The 15,628-nt window shown below is 42.9% G+C and overlaps 1 protein-coding gene and 1 non-coding gene across 2 annotated transcripts; one reads left to right on the top strand and one right to left on the bottom strand.

Annotated features, from left to right (window-relative positions):
• Position 1: 1 nt before the first annotated feature.
• On the top strand, positions 2-15,109 carry LOC129851541 (transmembrane and coiled-coil domains protein 2-like). Its single transcript, XM_055918162.1, has 4 exons — positions 2-46; positions 12,898-13,308; positions 13,512-14,192; positions 14,348-15,109. Exons 1-4 carry the CDS (start codon positions 2-4, stop codon positions 14,645-14,647), a joined length of 1,437 nt encoding a protein of 478 aa, XP_055774137.1. The 3' UTR covers positions 14,648-15,109.
• On the bottom strand, positions 4,207-4,279 carry trnaf-gaa (transfer RNA phenylalanine (anticodon GAA)). The gene has a single exon. It is a non-coding gene; the product is annotated as a tRNA-Phe (tRNA).
• Positions 15,110-15,628: the final 519 nt, after the last annotated feature.

The raw sequence follows: 15,628 nt of genomic DNA, 5'->3' as shown, positions 1-15,628 counted from the left end.
CATGACCGTGGAGATCAACACTGCCACTGCCAACAGGTGCTCTCAGGTCAGAGGTCAAAAGTAAGATGGTAAGGAGCAGGGTGTCCACACAGCAAATTGACCAGTGTTACCTAGAGTTGATTTTTGAATGTAACATGTCTAGTGTTAACTCTCTAGGAGTGAAATTAACACCCAGTGGTATAAAAGGGAAGGGGGATATCTATTCAGTAGTACAACTGAATGTTTTCAACTGAAATGTGTCTTCCGTATTTAACCCAACCCCTCTGAATCAGGAACCCCAGTGTTGATGTTAACCAGTGTTGAGTGTCAGGTTGTGATGGTTTCAGTTTTACTCTACTCATTATCATATTTCCCAGCATGCTCTATTGCAGCTAGATTTTGGGGGATTGTTTTTAATATCTGTGTTTTTGCATTTACATTTATTGATTAATATTATGCGACACAAAGATAAATAATATACATATTTCTAAACATATCCAATCAGTTAGTTACAAAGGGTTGTTCCAGTTTAAATGGTTTAGGTAAGGGGGTTTCGACTCCTACCCTACTAGTCCGGAGCCTGCTGGGTTTCTTTTCTACCTGATCATTAATTGCACCCACTTGGTGTCCGAGGTCTAAAATCAATCCCTGATTAGAGGGGAACAATGAAAAAACACAGTGGAACTGGCTTTGAGGCCCAGATTTGAGTTTGAGGGGTTTAGGTCATGTCCCTTATCAATGTTCCTAACCCTGACAGGCATTCTGAATACAGGTTGTGAAGGAATAAGAATTCCAGCTGGTGGATATCTTAACTCTCAGCATAATGTGACTTGCAGGCCGATATGTCGCTTGTAAACCAGGAGGTTGCTAACACCAATGTGTTAGGGTAAAACTTGGCCATGCAGTTGCCTAGAACCGCATGTACTGTACACATAATGAGAAGAATAGCAGAAGGCGGTTTGAAATTCGGAATGCAAAATGATGTGTGTTACGGGTTGGGGAAAGATGCCAACTTAATACTTTCACAACCGTGGCTTTGGACAGGGGTTGAGACTATTACATTATAAGACCCCAGTTATTAGAGGAGACAGATATGGAGTCAGGCTTTGCTTGGATTGTGACCAAGATTGGAATTTTACACATGAGCCAGTCAGGGTGATTTTAAAGTAGAGCAACCCACCAAACATTGCATTATCCATTATGGGAAATTATACAACGGGTGGGACTAATTCTGAATGCTGATTGGTTAAAACCGCATTCCAGTCGAAATCTATTCAACTTACCACTGGCTAAATCTATGACGTTAAAATGACTATTTAATTCACTATATCATCAGCCCAGCCAAGCAATTTATAAACTTGATCTCCACTATAAAATGCATGTAGACATAATCTCACATTTCTTTTAGACTAACATTTAGTTTTCAACAGTGGAGATTTGTATAAATCTTGATGTCTGTCTCTCTGACATTTGCAACATTATTTCAATATTCAAATTCGATCTCCAGCCGTCCCATAGTAATGAACGTGTCAGGATGAGACAGAAAAGCAGGCAGTGTTTCTCAGCAAGTGGAAATCGTGAATCAGCTGGTATCATTTTTATGGATATATCTACAAAAATGTTAAGTAAGAAAAGGTCAAACGAAACCAAATGCAGTTTGAAGTTTTTCCAGCTTCAGTTTGAAGTGATTGTGTTAGTGGTGTTGTTGGCTACCTCCTCTGAACAACAGTGTCCTGATGAGTGAGCACATTTTCTATGCCAGGTGAAATCACACCTCTTTAGCTCATTGTTATGGATGTACCCAAAGAAATGTCACTAGAAAACAGCTTAAACAAATGCAAATGCAGCTACTTTGCTGTTATTCTGGCTGCACTTTTTGACGTGAAGGTAAGTTAGCCGTAGTTGGCTAGCTAGCAAGTAAGGGATAAGAAGTTTGGCAATTGAACGTTTAGAACGAACGACTGGGTCGCGTCCATACAGTGCATTCGGAAAGTATTCAGACTCCTTCCTTTTTTCCACATTTTGTTACATTACAGCCTTATTCTAAAATGGATTAAAGTAAATGTTTTCGTAATCAATCTACACACAATACCCCATAATCCCAAAGCGAAAACAGTTGTTTATAAATGTTTGCAAATTTATTAAAATTCAAAAACAGATAACTTATTTACATAAGTATTCAGAACCTTTGCTTTGTGTCTCGAAATTGAGCTCAGGTGCATCCTTTTTCCATTGATCATCCTTGAGACGTTTCTACAACTTGATTGTACGTGATTTGGAAAGGCACATACACCTGTCTACAGTATATACGGTCCCACAGCTGACAGTTCATGTCAGAGCAAAAACCAAGTAGTGAGGTGGAAGGAATTGTCCGTAGAGCTCCGAGACAGGATTGTGTCGAGGCAGATCTGGAGAAGGGTATCAAAACATTTATGCATTAAATGCATTTAGCATTAAAGGTCCCCAAGAACACAGTGGTCTCAATCATTCTTAAATGGAAAACGTTTAGAACCACCAAGACTCGTCCTAGAGCTGGCCATCCAGCCAAACTGAACAATCGGGGGAGAAGGGCCTTGGTCAGGGAGGTGACCAAGAACCCGATGGTCACTCTGACAGAGCTCCAGAGTTCCTCTGGAGATGGGAGAACCTTTCAGAAGGACCACCATGTCTGCAGCACTCTACCATTCAGGCCTTTATGGTAGAGTGGCCAGATGGAAGCCTCTCCTCAGTAAAAGGCACAAGACAGCCTGCTTGGAGTTTTCCAAAAGGCACCTAAAGGACTCTCAGACCATGAGAAACAAGATTCTCTGGTCTGATGAAACCAAGATTGAACTCTTTAGCCTGAATGCCAAGCGTCACTTCTGGAGGAAACCGTGGCATAATCCCTACGGTGAAGCTTGGTGATGGCAGAATCATGCTGTGGGGATTTTTTTCAGTGGCAGAGACTGGAAGACTAGTCAGGATCGAGGAAAAGATGAACGGAGCAAAGTACAGAGAGATCCTTGATGAAAACCTGCTCCAGAGCGCTCAGGACATCACACTGGGGTGAAGGTTCAACCTTCCAACAAGACAACAACCCTAAGCACACAGCCAAGACAAAGCAGGAGTGGCTTCGGATCAGGTCTCTGAAGTGGCCCAGCCAGAGGCCGGACTTGAACCTGATCGAAAATCAGCTAACCATATCAGGTTAAGCCTACTCAAAACACAGCCCTTTTTTTAAAGTGTTTCTTAAATCCCCTTTTCGATTTTTTGTTGTTGTTGTAATGGTGGAAGAATGATAGGAACCATTTCCCTGTTTGACCACTAGGTTTTATGGGTATTATGACTCATACTGTGTGGTACTCTATGGCCATGTAAATAAAACCTTTATTCAAACTGTCATCAACTGGGTTGAGCTAAGACCAGGCCTGGAATTTCGTGGTTTTAGGGGCAAGGGAATTTGGCTATTGTGTTTTTGTGGACCTTCAATGCTGCAGACATTTTTTGATACCCATCACCAGATCTGTGCCTCTACAACAGCCTGTCTTGGAGCTCTGCGTTCAATTCCTTTGACCTCATGGCTTGGTTTTTGCTCTGACATGCACTGTAAACTGTGGGACCTAATATATAGACAGGTGTGTGCCTTTTCATATCATGTCCAATCAATTGAATTTACCACAGGTGGACTCCAATCAACTTATAGAAACCACTCAAGGATGATCAATGGAAACATGATTCCCCTGAGCTCAATAGCGAGACTCATAGCAAATGTACTTATGTAAATAAGGTTTTCCTGTTTTTTATTTTTAATACAATTGCTAAATTCTAAAAAGCAGTTTTCACTTTGTCATTATGGGATAGTGTGTGTAGATTAATGAGGATTATTATTTATTTAATCCATTTTACAAAAATGTATCAAAATGTGGAAAATTGTCAAGGGGTCTGTAAATATAATGTGCAACAGTAAATTAATAGGTCAACCCTGGTGAAATTGTGTAACATATTTTGAGGATGCTTTATTGACTACAGAATTTACAATGGAATTACTACTTGATTAATTACTTGCAATTTAATAGGATTATTCAAAATTCCTAGCAACATTTGCACCATTAGCTGATAATAGGGTAAATTCTTGAAGTAGGTCTAAATTAAAAACCTGTGCTCAAAAACATATGAGCTGAGATACACACGACGTTTCAGAGAAACAGGGTGGAAAATGGTTGTGGAAAATGTTTGACACCGATCTGCTGCCGAAACCCGGGATCGAACCAGGGACATTTAGATCTTCAGTCTAACGCTCTCCCAACTGAGCTATTTCGGCGCTCTAAATAACAAGCCATCAGTAAGTATATTAAACGGTCAAATGTACAATACTGGGAGTGGTCGCATGGTGCTGCTCAAACTCCAACAATAACTTGGTCGTCAACTTCAGAGCAAGGAAGACACTTCGTAATATACACTAAACAAAAATAAACCGCAACATGTAAAGTGTTGGGCTCATATTTCACGAGCTGAAATAAAAAATAAATACAACATTTCCATAGGCTCAAAAAGCATATTTCTCTCGAATTTTGTGCACAAATATGTTTACATCCCTGTTAGTGAGCATTTCTCCTTTGCCAAGATAATCCATCCAGCTGACAGGTGTGGCATACCAAGAAGCCGATTAAAGAGGATGGTCATGACATAGTGCTGGGTTCAATAAAAGGCCACTTTAAAATGTGTCACACAACAAAATGCCACACATGTCTGAAGTTTTGAGGGAGTGTGCAATTGGCATGCTGACTACAGGAATGTCCACCAGAGCTGTTGCCAGATATGTAATGTTAATTTCTTTATCATAAGCTGCCTCCAACATAATTTTTGAGAATTTGGCAGTACCTCCAACCCGGCCTCACAACCGCAGACCATATGTAACCACGCAAGCCCAGCGCCTCCACATCCAGCTTCTTCACCTGCAGGATGAGCTGAGGAGTATTTCTGTCTGTAATAAATCCCTTTTGTGTGGAATAACTAATTCCTATTGGCTGAGCCTAACTCCCCAGTGGGTGCCCTCCAAGGTCCACCCATGGCTGCACCCCCTGCCAAGTCATGTGAAATCCATAGATTCGGGTCTAATTCATTTATTTAATTGACTGATTTCCTTATAGGAACTGTAACTCAGAATGCAATTTAATTAATCAACTGTTTGCTAGAGGTGAAGAAAAAGTGTGACACCAATCAGGCCCTAGAGAACTGATTGCCCACTCCTGTGCTAAACGCTTGAGCAGACACCTTTCTGTGTTTGCAAAGATTGCCGCACGAGGGCGATGCGCGCAAATTGGTGGCAGAATACGAAGGAGCTCTTATATAACGCCAGCAACAAACAAAAAATCCTCTATTTACATGTCGCTTATGAGTGCATTTCACACTACTTTTGGATTCTATTTGGATTTTCAAGCTCATATGAAAATTCTGCTTAATATCATTTTTGTGTCATCATCGCAAATCAACTGCATTATACTTAAAAAGCACTTCCAACTTGTAAAATGTATCTTTGGCTAGCTTTTACACAGCCTATGTCAATGAGCGTTAACATTCTAGCTAACAACTGACGCATCCAAAATACTTATTTTGCAAAGATCTCAACCAAATATAATATTATCGACTGTTCAAGCAATATTAAAAACATCATTATAAGGATATGAGAATCCCAAAAATGTATTTTGCTTATAAGTAATAAAAACAAAAATATAGGCAACGTTGAACGGGTGCACATGGCGGTGGGTTTCTTAATGTAGCCAAGAGTCGCGCGCATCTGTCAGTGTTTCGTGTACAGGAAAGGGGTCTAGTGTATTTTATTTACGCACCCTGACAACGGTGAGTCTAGGCTAGGAAATGTCTGGTAGCGACAATCAATTTCGTTCGCTTCCAAGAATTGCACTCGCCAACCAATCAAGAAGCTACCAACAATTGCCTAATCAGACCAGAGCTGTGCAATTGGCCAATTGAGTTAGAGCTAGAGCGGGACCTAGAAGGGGGGCGTTACTCCTCTCTTTCGTAGTGTTCCACAGGTAAGGCACAAGTAGTACAATGGGACAGATATTTCAGCGGATGTATAAATGTGAAGCATTCACTTGGCGTTTCCACTGACTACCAAATATGTTGGTGAGAGGAAGCCCGGTGGCCGGCAGTGGAAGATGGGAGATGGAACTGGATGGAACAAGATCTCATCGATGCAACATTTGATCTCAATACAGTATACTAGAATATGTTACGAAAAGATTGGACTACGTTTTGTAAACTTTACCCTTTGCCAAAGTTCCCAAAAATTCCGTTGTTTAGAAGGAGTGCAAGGGCGAATTGAGTTTTTGCACACGCGTACTTCGAGTAGGCGTTCCCTAACGGAAATATGCAAATACATGCTAGAATGAGCAAATAAGATCTCGCTAGCAGGCTAGATCGTTCTTGGCTCTGTCCCCCTCCTTGCTTGTCTGCCCACTATGACTCATTTGTTCCCATTGGAAACGACAGGCTGTGATCTATCTTAGGTTAGTTATAAACGTCTTTGGCTAAGACCAGATAACGCATCAACCAATGGTTGCGTACCACGTCGTTGACTGTGTCATTGACTGATAAAATGCTATAACATATGATGTGCACGCTGACCAGGTCGCCAGGTGTACGGTGTTTCCTCCGACACATTGGTGCGGCTGGCTTCTGGGTTGGATGTGTATTGTGTGAAGAAGCAGTGCGGCTTGGTTGGGTTCTGTTTTGGAGGACGCATGGCTCTCGACCTTCGCCTATCCCGTACGGGAGTTGCAGCGATGAGACAAGACTGCAACTACTACCAATTGGATACCACGAAATTGGGGAGAAAAATGGGGTAAAATAAAAAAATATATATGTGGTTAGCTGATACTTAAAATACCTATCCAGGCGTTGTAAGATCTTTCACGCGTCAGAAACATCTAAGCATAGGAACGTGGCCTCCCTCTTTCATGATACAGTTAATCTTGAAAGTTTAAAACTTTAGCAGCTTATGCTATTATTTTTTTTTAGCACAATGTTGTAGGTGTCTTGCAGGTGTTTACACTTATGTTTGTAGTGTAAAGAGAGAAACAAATAAACAGGGTACAATCCTACAGAATAAGCCAATACACATAGCCCTGGGAAGATGTTTTGAGTTGGGGTTGCAGGGGTGAGTGACATACAGTTGAGCACAGGTGTTTTTAGGATTTCAACACATGGGGATTTTTTTTTTTTTGTCGCAGGGTTCCCCCCAAAAAAGTATATTTTTTATTAACACATTTCATGCACATAATTTACATAACAGAATACATTAGCATAATATTTTTTTAAATTACAGAAATGAGTGGCTACTCTGACACTGACAAGCTGAGATCAACAGAAACGACCTGGTCTTGAATGCAAACAATATCCCGATAGTGAGGGAACTTATAGGCTTACGAGTGTTTTAGCAATGCATCATTCTTTCAACGGCTGAAGATGTAACATGCATTTCCCAAAACACCAAGCAGAAAGATCGGTAACAGAAAGAACGTTTGCTAAGTGCATTGTTGGAGCATGTATCGATAGTGATAGGATTGAAAGAAAGGCAGCGATGCTCTCGGATCAGCTTTCTCCATTCACATCTTACCGAAACATAATTATTCCACAATACTGATGACAGATCAGCTACTATACTGAACAAAAATATAAACGCAACATGCAACAATTTCAAAGATTTTACTGAGTTACAGTTTATATATGGAAATCAGTCAATTGAAATAAATTCATTAGGCCCTATTCTATGGATTTTACATGACTGGGGTGCAGCCAAGCCATGTGTGAGCTTCACCTGTGGGATTGTCTGAGAGGGGGAGAGGGTGCTGAGGAATATTTTTTCTGTCTGTAATAAAGCACTTTTGTGGTGAAAAACATATTTCCGATTGCCTGGGCCTGGCTCCCCAGTGGGTGGGCCTGTCTGCCCAGATGTGGAGGACCTGGGCTGGCGTGGTTACATGTGGTCTGTGGTTGTGAGGCCCATTGGACGTACTACCAAATTCTCTAAAACAACGTTGGAGGCAGTTTATGGTAGAGAAATGAACATTTAATTATCTGGCAACAGCTCTGATTGTCAAGGCTCAGGAGAAGACCCATATGCAGACAGTTTCGAAGTAACAAAAGTTTATTACAAAAACGGGGGCAGGCAAACGACAGGTCAAGGGCAGGCAGAAGTCGGTAATCCATAGCAGAGTCCGAAAGGTACAGAACGGCAGGCAGGGTCAGGGCAGGCAGAGATCCGTAATCCAGGGTGATGTGACAAGGTATAAAACGGAAGTCAGGTTTAGGGCAGGCAATGGTCGAAAACAGGAACAAGACAAAGAAAGGCGCACGGGAAAAAACGCCGGTCTGCTTGACAAGACACAACGAATAGTCAACAGAGAACACAGGTATAAATACACTGGGGATAATGCGGAAGATGGGTGACACCTGGAGGGGGGTGTAGACAAGCACAAAGACAGGTGAAACAAATCAATGTGTGACACTGATGGAGATTCCTGTACTCAGCATGCCAATTGCACCTGCCCTCAAAACTTGGTGCATCTGTGATCATGCTGTTTAATCAGCTTCTTGATATGCCACACATGTCTGGTGGATGGATTATCTTGGAAAAGGTGAAAGGCTCACTAACGGATATAAATACATTTGAGAGAAATAAGCTTTTTGTGCATATGGAACATTTCAGGAGTTTTTTATTTCAGCTCACAGATATATTATTGCCTATATGGCTACAAATATTGAGGTGGCTAATTCGAATGTTAGCCTACCCTATAATAATGCACTAAATCGTAGATTTGACATCATTGCACACATGTTGTTACACAACATCATTAAATATATTGAGGCAAAAATTGCAGATAGGAGCCTACAATTAGCTAAATCAAACTCAGTTGAATGAACTTGAAATTGATTTCAATATGATTGATATAGGCCTATCTAACCTATTGTATTTATCTTTTAATGCAGTCATCTCAGGTTTCATTTCAAGCCTAACTTTATTCTTAACTGGTTTGTAAGAATTGCAAAGACATTGGAAACTTTGTATTTATTTGTAGTCAACTTTGTTCTGAAGTTATCTGCTGTCAGAGAGACAGATAAACATCTTGATTCTATGTCTAGTGGAGATCTTGTGTGTTCACTACATGAAACAACAGATAGTCCCCTCCAAAAAATCGAAAGGAAGTTTGTTTTATATTGCCTTCGGAAATTATTCAGACCCCTTGACTTTTTCCACATTTTGTTACGTTACAGCCTTAATCTAAAATTGATTAAAATAAAAAAAAACATGTATTTAACCCATTATTTTTTGCACTAAATAGTCTCCATGTATACTCCATAGATTTTTTTCTTCAACTGGTACCGGGGGACAGTCAGACGAGTCTTGTGAGGCCTGTGGGCATCCTAGAGAAAAACATGTATGTGTTTGTGACTCTCACCTATACACAGAGGGGTCTTGTTAGTGTGTAGGCCAAACTGTTCAGATGCTACAGACAGAAGTTGCCAGATCGGCTGTACCAACATCAGACGAATCCCAAGACGCTTGTGGGCGCCGTAGAGCAAAATGGAGAACACCATCGTGAGAGTCTCATCTTTCCACAGAGGACAGAGTTTGTAGGCCAAACCGTTTGGACGCTACAGATGATTTTGTGAGAAGACCGATTTTCGGGATGTCTCATGGTCTGACAAACAGGGCTCTAGCTCTGTCACCATTTACCACAGATGCAGAAGTGTTACATAGGCAGATGCGGTGGATTGAGAAGCATCCAATGTAAAAGAAAACAGGTATCGCTAGTTTAAACTGACAAGACTTTGATGGGGATTTTTAATGACGCTAGTTAGATTTCCGCAGGGGCTCCGACATGGACTTTAGGGGGTTAACAATGCTCCTACAAAGGTTCTTATGACGAACTTAGCCTTAAGATGATTTTGAGAAACCGGGCCCAGGCCAATGAAGAGAGACACAGATTTATATATTTCCTCCTAATATTATACAATTATAGGCTACAGTCGGCTACTAGGTAAACTATGCACTGACTTACCTAATGATGAACACGAAGCCTAAGCTACTCACCGGTGATGGCCAATGCGCTTGTGCCAATAGCCTATCACAACATAAGCTACTTTGAAAAACAGTGCTGTTCGGTCAAATTGAGGTTGTTGACTGACATCCGCAACAAAACATAAAAGTATAATCCATAGATGGTAGTCCTTATACATGGCATTTTGTTACACAAGCATTTGTAAAGTATTCAGACCCCTTGACTTTTTCCACATTTTGTTACATTACAGCCTTATTGTCACATGTGCTCCCTCTCTGGCCTCTAGGTCACCAGGCTGCTTGTTATGGCGCACACCTGTCATCAGACTCACCTGGACTCCATCACTTCTCTGATTACCTTCCCTATATATGTCACTTCCTTTGGTTCCTTCTCCAGGCGTTATTGTCTCTGTTCCTCTGTCATGTCTGTGCGTTGTTTGTGTTTTCTTGTTTTGTATTATGTTACGTTTATTTATTAAAACACTCACTCCCTGAAATTGCTTCCCGACTCTCAGCACGCTCGTTACATTTATTCTAAATTAATTAATTAAATAGTTTTTCCCCCTCATCAATCTACACACAATACCCCATAATGACAACTAAAACAGATTGTCATTTTTACAAATGCATAAAATAAAATAAAACTGAAATTGCTTTTACATAAGTATTCAGACCATTAACTCAGTACTTTGTTGAAGCACCTATGCCAGGGATTACAGCCTTGAGTCTTCTTGGGTATGTCGCTACAAGCTTGGCACACCTGTATTTGGGGAGTTTCTCCCATTGTTCTCTGCAGATCCTCTCAAGCGCTGTCAGGTTGGATGGGGAGCGTCGCTGCACAGCTATAATCAGGTCTCTCCAGAGATGTTCGATCGGGTTCAAGTCCGGCCTCTGGCTGGGTCACTCAAGGACATTCAGAGACTTGTCCCGAAGCCACTCCTGCGTTGTCTTGGCTGTGTGCTTTGGGTCGTTGTCCTGTCGGAAGGGGAACCTTCGTCCCAGTGTGATGTCCTGAACGCTCTGGAGCAGGTTTTCATCAAGGATCTCTCAGTACTTTGCTCTGTTCATCTTTCCCTCGATCCTGACTAGTCTCCCAGTCCCTGCCGCTGAAAAACATCCCCACAGTATGATGTGTCCACCACCATGCTTCACCGTAGGGATAGTGCCAGGTTTCTTCCAGACGTGACGCTTGGCATTCAGGCCAAATAGTTCAATCTTGGTTTTATCAGACCAGAGAATCTTGTTTCTCATGGTCTAATAGTCCTTTAGTTGCCTTTTGGCAAACTCCAAGGGAGCTGTCATGTGCCTTTTACTGAGGAGTGGCTTCCGTCTGGCCACTCTACCATAAAGGCCTGATTGGTGGAGTGCTGCAGAGATGGTTGTCCTTCTGGAAGGTTCTACCATCTCCACAGAGGAACTTCAGTATGCTGTCAGAGTGATCATCGGGTTCTTGGACACCTCCCTGACCAAGGCCCTTCTCCCCCGATTGCTCAGTTTAGCCGGGAGGCCAGCTCTAGGAAGAGCCTTGGTGGTTCCAAACATCTTCCATTTAAGAATGATGGAGGCCACTGTGTTGTTGGTGACCGTCAATCCTGCAGAAATGTTTTGGTGCCCTTCCCCAGATCTGTGCCTCGACAAAATCCTGTTTCAGAACTCTACGGACAATTCCTTCGACCTCATGGCTTGGTTTTTGCTCTGACATGCATTATCAACTGTAGGACCTTAGGCACACACCTGTCTATATATCTATATAACAGGTGGACTCCAATCAAGTTGTAGAAACATCTCAAGGATGATTAATGGATACAGGATGCACCTGAGCTCAATTTCAAGTCTCATAGCAAAGGATCTGAATACTTATGTAAATAAGGTCTTTTTAAAAACCTGTTTTCGCTTTGTCATTATGGGGTATTGTGTGTAGATTGATGAGAAAAATTATGTATTCTACATTTTAGAATAAGGCTGTAATGTAACAAAATGTAGAAATAGACAATGGGTCTGAATACTTTCCAAATGCACTGTATATAATTTTGGCAAAATGATTTCAATTTATCAGAGGGTGCTGCAGCACCTCCAGCACCCCTACTTCCTGCGGCTATGCCAGCATGGTGGTACCTCTTCTATAGTTAAATGGAATAAATCATCTGCTGATGCTCAGCACATCCATGTTTGAGTGTGACAACAGTCAAGATGAAGAGCAGGCCCATCTCATCTTCTTGCTTCCTGTGTCATAATCAATGTAATTACCATAAATATACATTCTATTGCATTCCTTTTCCATTAAAGGAACAGCCTGTAACCTGGTGATGTCATAAGTGGTCTACAAAACTATTTCAGCTATGCAGTTATTGTTCTTTATTTTTTTTGTTTAAAAGGTATGACAGCTGTGCTCATATTCTCCCAAAATCAACGGGATGCTACATTAATTGAATTGACCAATGAACGGTTTGAAATCTTAGATTGTGGTTCAAAGAATATATAATTATCAATTGATAATACAGATGTTTGTCCATATCATGTAACTGTTGTTTCTTCACAATGAAAAACAGAATTCTGATTAGAATCAAGGCACTGTAAATCATGATTTCCTAGTTTAGCAGCCTATGTGAAAATTGTATTTATGTGAACATTTAATGTATTGAGCACCTAGTCCTGTTTGAAGGCAGCTCTGTCAGGAAATGACTGCATATGAGGCTGGGGTTGGGAAAAAATATATAAAAAATCACCAGATCTGACATTGTGATGCGTTTTCTGCTTTAAAAGGGACATTTTACCATATAATGCTGCAATGTAATCAATCATGCTCACTCCACTCTGTCTCTTTGCCTGTACTTTGTCACCCCCGCCCCCCTTAGCTGGATAAGAGTGAGGTGACAACGTTTGACCTGCCCCTCTCAGCCAGCCATGGCGCCACTGAAGCTTCTGCCTCTAACATCAGCGTGGATGGAGCAGGGGCTGTGGCCGGGGTGGAAGCTCTGGCTAGGGGGGCTGAAGTGTCAGTGGGCGCTGAGGCCCAGCGGACACGGGCTGTTCTGGAGCAGCTACAGCAGAAGATCCTGAAGAGCATTGAGCAGATTCGGATAGAACAGGAGGCACGAAACGACAACGTGGCAGAGTACTTGAAGCTGGCCCACAATGCCAACAGCCATCAGGCTTTTCGTATCAAACAGGTGTTTGAGAAGAAGAACCAGAAGTCTGCTCAGACCATCGCCCACCTGCACAAGAAGCTAGATCACTACCACAAGAAGTTTAAGGAGATACAGCAGGTGTGTGTGTGTGTGTGTGTGTGTGTGTGTGTGTGTGTGTGTGTGTGTGTGTGTGTGTGTGTGTGTGTGTGTGTGTGTGTGTGTGTGTGTGTGTGAGAGTAAAGAGAGAGAGAAAGAAAATGAAATGAGTCCTCCATGTCTAATTGGTCTACTTTTGCGTTGACACCTTTTCCCCCATCCACATAACCTCCCTCTCCTTATAGCAAGGTCTGGGCCGGCAGCCTAAGGATGTGCTGGGGGATATGCAGCAGGGGCTGAAGGATGTAGGGGCTAACGTACGAGCAGGGATCAGTAGCTTTGGTGGAGGTGTGGTGGAGGGTGTCAAAGGGGGCGTGTCAGAACTCACTCATACAGCTGTGGTGTCTAAGCCCCTGGAGTTTGTCAGCTTGATCCGCAACAAATTCGGCAGCACACACTCGCTGGAGGATGGTGTGGAGGAGCATTTAGATGATGTACCCCTGAGTAGCAGCGTCACCTTGGCCTCCAGCTCAAAGTACAGTAGTGACGACGAGTGCTCCAGTGACTCTGTGACAAGCAGTAATTATTTCGGGGCTGGGGGAGGAGGGGGGGTGTTGGGGTTGGAGCCGTCCAGGAACCACCACCACAGGTCCTGGGACACTCGGCTGGAAGGCCTGCAGGAGATCAAAGCCAGCCAGGCTCACATGGAGGACGCCATCGAGGACATGAAGAGTCAGCTGCAGAGCGACTACTCCTACATGACCCAGTGCCTACAGGAAGAAAAATACAGGTATGAGCTACTGGAGGAGCAGCTGAATGACCTGACAGAGCTGCACCAGAACCAGATGTCCAACCTGATACAGGAGCTGGCCAGCATGGAAGAGAAAGTGACCTACCAGTCCTATGAGAGAACCAGAGACTCTCAGGTAAAGAGGCAAAAACCTGGATGTATAAGATGTACTGAAACACACAAGTATGAGTGCAGAAAGGAGCCTATAGTACACGTAAAGCTGTTGTAACTTTATGTTTGCCTGTGTTTGTATTTGTATATACATATTATTTAATGTGTGTGTTTGTACAGGAGGCGGTGGAGTCATGCATGAACCGCATCACTAGGTTAGAGCTGCAACAGCAGCAGCAGCAGATGCTGCAATGGGAGGGTGTGGAGAACGCCAATGCCCACGCCCTGCTGGGAAAACTCATCAACATCATCCTGGCTGTCATGGCTGTAGTGCTAGTGTTCGTCTCCACCCCTGCTAACTTTATCACCCCGCTCATAAAGACCAGAGCACGCGTGGCTGCCACTGTCTTGCTGGCCATTTTTCTGTTTATCCTCTGGAAGTACTGGGACTTCCGGGAGCTTTGGCTACTGCCAGGCTGACCCCTCCATAGGTCATCACCCACACACATTGTTTTGACTTGACCTATCACCTACACTGAAAAAAATAAAGGTTCCTTGGAGAATTCTTGCCCGATAAATAAACTTGGAGTTAAGTGTAAGGTTCTTGACGTGGCATCTACAGTTCTTCAGAATTCTAAAAGGTTCTTGAAATGTATGAGAGCCTGCAGATGTGTCCCTTTCATAAAACACAGCAAAGTGGCCATAGTTTTTCAGTGTAACATTTCTAGTGTTGATTCAAGAGTTACATTAACACGGTAAAGAGTTAAATTAACACTAAGGGGTGTAAAATAGACCCAGTGTTAGTGTTAGTAACCAGAGTTGAACATAAACCACGCCCCAGCATACTATATTGCAGGTAGATTTTTTTAATTGTTTGTTAAAATCTGTTTTTCCATGTACTTTGATTAATTAATCTTACACTACTCAAATATAAATAGCATTGTTGCCTCCCGAGTGGCGCAGTGGTCTAAGGCACTACATCGCCGTGCTAGCTGTGCCACTAGAGAGCCTGGTTTGGGTCCAGGCTCTGTTGCAGCCGGCTGCGACTGGGAGACCCATGGGGCGGTGCACAATTGGCCCAGGTTTGGCCGGCAGGAATGTTCTTGTCCCATTGTGCTCTAGCGCCTCCTGTGGCGGGCTGGGTGCAATGCATGCTGAGATGGTGCCAGGTGTACAGTGTTTCCTCCAACACATTGGTGCAGCTGGCTTCCGTGTTAAGCGGGCGTTGTGTCAAGAAGCAGTGCGGCTTGGCTGGATTGTGTTTCGGAGGACGTGTAACGGATGTGAAATGACTAGCTAGTTAGCGGGTACGCGCTAGTAGCATTTCAATCAGTTACGCCACTTGCTCTGAGACTTTAAGTAGGGTTGCCCCTTGCTCTGCAAGAGCCGCGGCCTTTGTGGAGCGATGGGTAACGACCGTGCTTCGTGGGCGACCGTTGTTGATGTGTGCAGAGGGTCCCA

Source organism: Salvelinus fontinalis, chromosome 3, assembly GCF_029448725.1.
Source record: "Salvelinus fontinalis isolate EN_2023a chromosome 3, ASM2944872v1, whole genome shotgun sequence".
In the NCBI taxonomy this organism is placed as follows: domain Eukaryota; kingdom Metazoa; phylum Chordata; class Actinopteri; order Salmoniformes; family Salmonidae; genus Salvelinus; species Salvelinus fontinalis.
This window is presented reverse-complemented; position numbering and strand designations above follow the sequence as displayed.

Coding starts and splice junctions, on each gene's coding strand:
- LOC129851541 (XM_055918162.1), top strand. CDS start 2: ATGACCGTGGAGATCAACACTGCCACTGCCAACAGGTGCTCTCAG. Junction 47..12,897: donor CTGCCAACAGGTGCTCTCAG/GTCAGAGGTCAA, acceptor CGCCCCCCTTAG/CTGGATAAGAGTGAGGTGAC. Junction 13,309..13,511: donor AGTTTAAGGAGATACAGCAG/GTGTGTGTGTGT, acceptor CTCTCCTTATAG/CAAGGTCTGGGCCGGCAGCC.